At 36.7% G+C, this 4526-nt stretch overlaps 1 protein-coding gene across 5 annotated transcripts; it reads right to left on the bottom strand.

The window, feature by feature from the left end:
* Nucleotides 1-358: 358 nt before the first annotated feature.
* LOC147566669 (RING/FYVE/PHD zinc finger superfamily protein) lies at nucleotides 359-3980 on the bottom strand. 5 transcript variants are annotated; one of them, XM_086653177.1, is made up of 9 exons: nucleotides 3486-3949; nucleotides 2921-2942; nucleotides 2562-2791; nucleotides 2214-2285; nucleotides 2027-2094; nucleotides 1282-1435; nucleotides 1127-1207; nucleotides 915-1007; nucleotides 359-824 (listed from the first exon to the last, which is right to left on the bottom strand). In XM_086653177.1, the coding sequence occupies exons 3-9, from the start codon at nucleotides 2676-2678 to the stop codon at nucleotides 744-746; spliced, it is 666 nt and encodes a 221-aa protein (XP_086509303.1). In that variant the 5' UTR covers nucleotides 2679-2791; nucleotides 2921-2942; nucleotides 3486-3949; the 3' UTR covers nucleotides 359-743. The 5 variants fall into 5 exon arrangements, with proteins under 5 accessions (XP_086509303.1, XP_086509304.1, XP_086509300.1 ...); XM_086653178.1 differs by lacking the exon at nucleotides 3486-3949 and adding an exon at nucleotides 3360-3422; XM_086653174.1 differs by having other exon boundaries at nucleotides 2562-2942; nucleotides 3486-3980.
* Nucleotides 3981-4526: the final 546 nt, after the last annotated feature.

Consider the following 4526-nt stretch of genomic DNA (forward strand, 5'->3'; position numbering starts at 1 on the left):
ATTGCTCATGCCGGCCTCCTGTTCCAACTGCCACCTCTTTTGGGTCCACCCCTCATTTGGTTTTCCTGAACTCTCGCTCGTGCGTATTCAGAATTCCGAAAAATGTCGTCGAAATCAATTAGTCGACTTCTTGACGGGTCAAAGCTGGCCAATATTTGGCTCAACAGAAGGTTGAGATTTTGGCAGGCCTAATGAAATAGGGATTGCACATCTGTTTTACATTTGTTACAGTCAATTTGGTCATATTTTTTCAAGCACTTGGCCCCAGTGGACTTTAATCACCATCCTTGCCAGTGGCCAAACCTAGGTAACATGGTTATAGAGATTAAAAATATGGTGGATAAGGTTTCCATTTAAATGAGTTAAAACATTGTTGATGCTTTTTCTTTGATTGATTCTTATATAATTCACAAAGTTCATATTTACAGAGATGTATTCACAGATTGTTAGCCTACACATTTTACATAGTCTTCAGCTGGTGCGAACTAATGCCACTCACATCTGATGATCTGAAGATCTTTACAGCAGCAGTATTAACTTTCAATCACATTTACAAGGTTCAGCCTTCGCTCATTCGTATGGTTTCTCTGAAGGGAAATGAATGGTGATTGTATAGTGTTCTCCATTTTGCTTCATGTAAAATTATATAGACGGGGACTAATATCTTCAGTTCTTACTTTTAAGCCAAATCCTGGATTGTTCGTTATTCTACAGTTTAGGTGTGCTTTCAGTTAGCGGTGATCTTAGTGCACATGTACAAGACGCTGCTGAGGTGGTAGATGTCTCTCCTCATCGTCTTCAACATTGGTAAGGTCATGAGGTTCCTACACATCAAAGAAGCGTACTCATAAAGATTAGACCTTCCACACAAACATGGGCACAGAAATAATGCATAACAAGAGTTAATTAGTTACAAGTTGGTGGTGCCGACGACTTTGAATGGCAGATACTGCTTTTAAGGTTATATATATTGGTAGAAGAATCGCACATACCCTTAGTAGCAACACCTGCTTATTTAAGTAGAGAAAAAGAAAGCAAGAAAGTAAAAAATAAAATAATGTCTCGGTATTAACTAGCGAAGTCTTTCTACTGAAAAGAAGGATTTGGTGAGAGAAGCAGTCCTTACTATGACCAATGACAAAGAGTACTCTTCGGTTCCACTAATTAAGATCGGCAAAGCATGGCGTAGAACTAAAAGAACTATGAACTGCAAAACAGAAAATAAATGAAGGAAACCACAATGAACTGCAAAACTTATATAACAGGAGAGGAAGAGAGTACAATTATAGCGACTGTACGGCAACACGTGAGGCTTCCCGAAGTGGGAGCAGAATACTCGGCGTAACCAGGACCCAGTAAACTATGGTCTGCTGGAACCATTGTTATAAATCGAGGGTTATGTAGTAAGTCACGTCTTGAAATTTCCCAATTTCCTCTGGAAGTCAAACCATATGATATTGTATTTAGAAAACAGAAGTACTAAATGAACTACTAATATCTAAGAATAGTTAAGTGTAATATAATCAGTCATAATAGTCAAAAGCGATAACATCTTTACAATAACAAGCATTTTTCAATGACAAACACAATCGTACGACAGTATAGACTTTATGACCTAAACTTTTGCCTAGATGGGGAAGTTCCAAATTATGGCATTCTGAAATTATTCAAGCTATGTTAGATTTGTGACCAGTTTCTGAACAACCCATTAACTCTATTTGTATCCAGAAGGACTTCAATAATTAACCACCCATTAGCGACTTTATATTCTTAAGCCTCCCCAACAGACCCATACTGAGTACCCCAAAAAAAGCCATATCGAGGCATCGAGCTATCACTAAAAACCTAAATAAAATACTTTTACTTCGGAATTGGCACAAACACTTCAGCTCTTGCCAAGCTTACAAGTTTTATCACTGGCGAATAACCATGAAACCAATTCCAGATCAATGCATTTACCTAAAACAAATTTGAACGTGTTTAACAATTAGCACAAGTGTATGACTTGACTGGACTTAACAAGTACCTGAAATTCATTGGAATACCTCCGTAATGGAATAACGGGGGAGGTGCAGTGTAACCCGGTTTGAATGGCTGCAACCACAAACATACAAGGGAAGAAAACTAACAAATTACTAAAGACGAAATGCGTTAAGGAACAATAATACTAACAAAAAAAGGGAATAAGAAATAGAACAAAAAATTTCTTTAACCTGGTGACATATCTCACACATGGTATCACCCTTCTCATTACACCACCTCTGGACACATCTTCTGTGAGCATACTGCAGTGCCCAAAAAACAGTTAAGCCTGGACCAGGTTAAGATATGATCTATAAAGAGATTATGTTTGTGATCAAGCAAACAATAGAAATAAAATATATGATGCTTAAATCCTATCGGACTCAATCCTGGTATAACAAAAAATTAGTTATGTTATTCAAGTATATCTAAAGCCTTATAAAGATGGAAATTGGAGGTCGAGTGCTTGATGCTTATAAGAGGAACTTTATAATTGGATAAGACAATTATATAGTATATATCAAACAAAAAGAACTAACCTTCAAGCTACCACAACAAGAACAAGGAGTCTCCATATTGAAATCTTCATCTTCATCCTGACAAATCCTACATTCCACCACTTTCATTGGGGACGACCCGTTATCACTAACATCCATCTTGTGGGAAGAGAGGTCAGCTAATGATGATTCAACTCCTGTTATAGTTGCTTGTTGAGACCTTCTACTCTCAATTGCAGCTTCTAGAGTCGATTCAGTCAGTAATCGGTCCACTAACAACACAAAATGATCTCCCATCTTCAATAACACTCCCAAACTAATGTTTTTCTTTTAATGGAAGATATGAAAGATCAATTAAAAGAGTAAGACTAGTCCAACAATAAAATAACCCTTTGCCCCACCTGGTTCTGATCACTAGAAGACCTGGAATAATATAACAAGGAAGCCTAGATGAGATCACAAACTATTTAATGGAAAAAGTAATTAAAAGATGAAAGAAAAAATACCCATAAAGAGAAAAGAGAAAACCCAGGCAAGAAAGTAACTTTACTAATCAAAAAAAAATTTAATGGATCCATGTCAAAGAATTTAAAACCCCAACCGAAAAAAGAGAGAATTAGAGAAACTAAAGCATCGAAAACCTAATATTAGGAAGATCTTTCACAATCAAGAGTTCTCTTTTTTTTCTGCACCCATTATAGTTTTAATCGGATTTACCCAAGGATTAGAAAACATTAATGAAAATGATTCCCAAAACGTAAAATCCCACAAGCAAGATACGCGGAGGAGAAAATGATATGAACCGATAAGGGATGAGAGAGAGAGAGAGAGAGGTAAGACCTTGAAGAACTAATACAAACCCATGTAGAGGAAATAAGAGAGAGATAGTATTGGCTAACAATCAATAAAAGAAAGTAAGGAAAGAAAAGATAAAAAGAAGAAGATTAATAGAAAGAATAGACTTACAAAGAGGGAATCGAATTTCTTCAAGGAAAGAAAGCTCTATTTCTATCTTTCTTGCTTTCTCTCTCTCTATCTAAAATGGGTTTCCTCGAAATCTCTGTTTAGAAACGAAGCAAGAGATTGAGTATCGTGGCTCTTCGTTTTTCTTCCTATTTTCTTTTCTAAAATAGGAGTATAATATCTATCCACTTTTTCCCTCTCAACACATCAAAACATTTCTTCTTAACAAATCTATTGTCTTTGAAATTTTTTCATAATCAACGGACAGAAGGGAAGAAGGTAGACAATAAGTAACAACAATCCAATCCCACGATGACACAGTTGCCGGTTTTGCCGTTAAACTCTCCTTCCTTTTCGCCTCCACAATTCTGCCCACCAGACCACTACTGGGTATTCAATTTTTGGGGAAACTGTAGTTTGAACTTCTAGAGAAGGAAAAGACCAAGAGAAAGGAAAATTTTTTGACTGATTTGTGATTAAAACACCACCCCAGATTAGGGGTGGGAATCGGGCGGGTTCGGACGGGCTCGGGCAATTATAAGCCGGACTCAGGCGGATCGGGCTCAGATAAGCCGAGCCCGCGATAGAGAGTCGGGCGGGTCGGGCCGGACAAAAGTCCCAATATCAGAGCCCGTAGCCCGTCTGAGCCCGACTGCCCGAGCGGGCTCCCTCGGACGCGGGCCGGACGGGCTCGGGTAATTTTAGTAAAAAAAGAAAAAAATTAAAAAAAAAAGTATTGACTTAATTTAATTTATTTTACTAGTAACTTCACAAAACAAAATTTACATAAAAAATAAACAAAGAAACTACATAACAATAAAAATAAAACATAGAATTAATTAATGTTGCATTTTTCCAAATCTTAAGTCTCTAGGTTTCTAAATCTTCATCCATCTTTCATCTGCAAGAAACATAAAACATAGAATTAATTAACAAAACATAACTTGTTCCAATATATAAATCATATATGTTTAAATCATCACCACCATTAAAAAAAAGGATATATTCAGATCAGTTATATAGATCTAACTAAAATGATAGTTG

Source organism: Eschscholzia californica, unplaced genomic scaffold (genome assembly GCF_041429995.1).
Source record: "Eschscholzia californica isolate CP2 unplaced genomic scaffold, dmEscCali1.0.p SCAF_1, whole genome shotgun sequence".
NCBI lineage: Eukaryota > Viridiplantae > Streptophyta > Magnoliopsida > Ranunculales > Papaveraceae > Eschscholzia > Eschscholzia californica.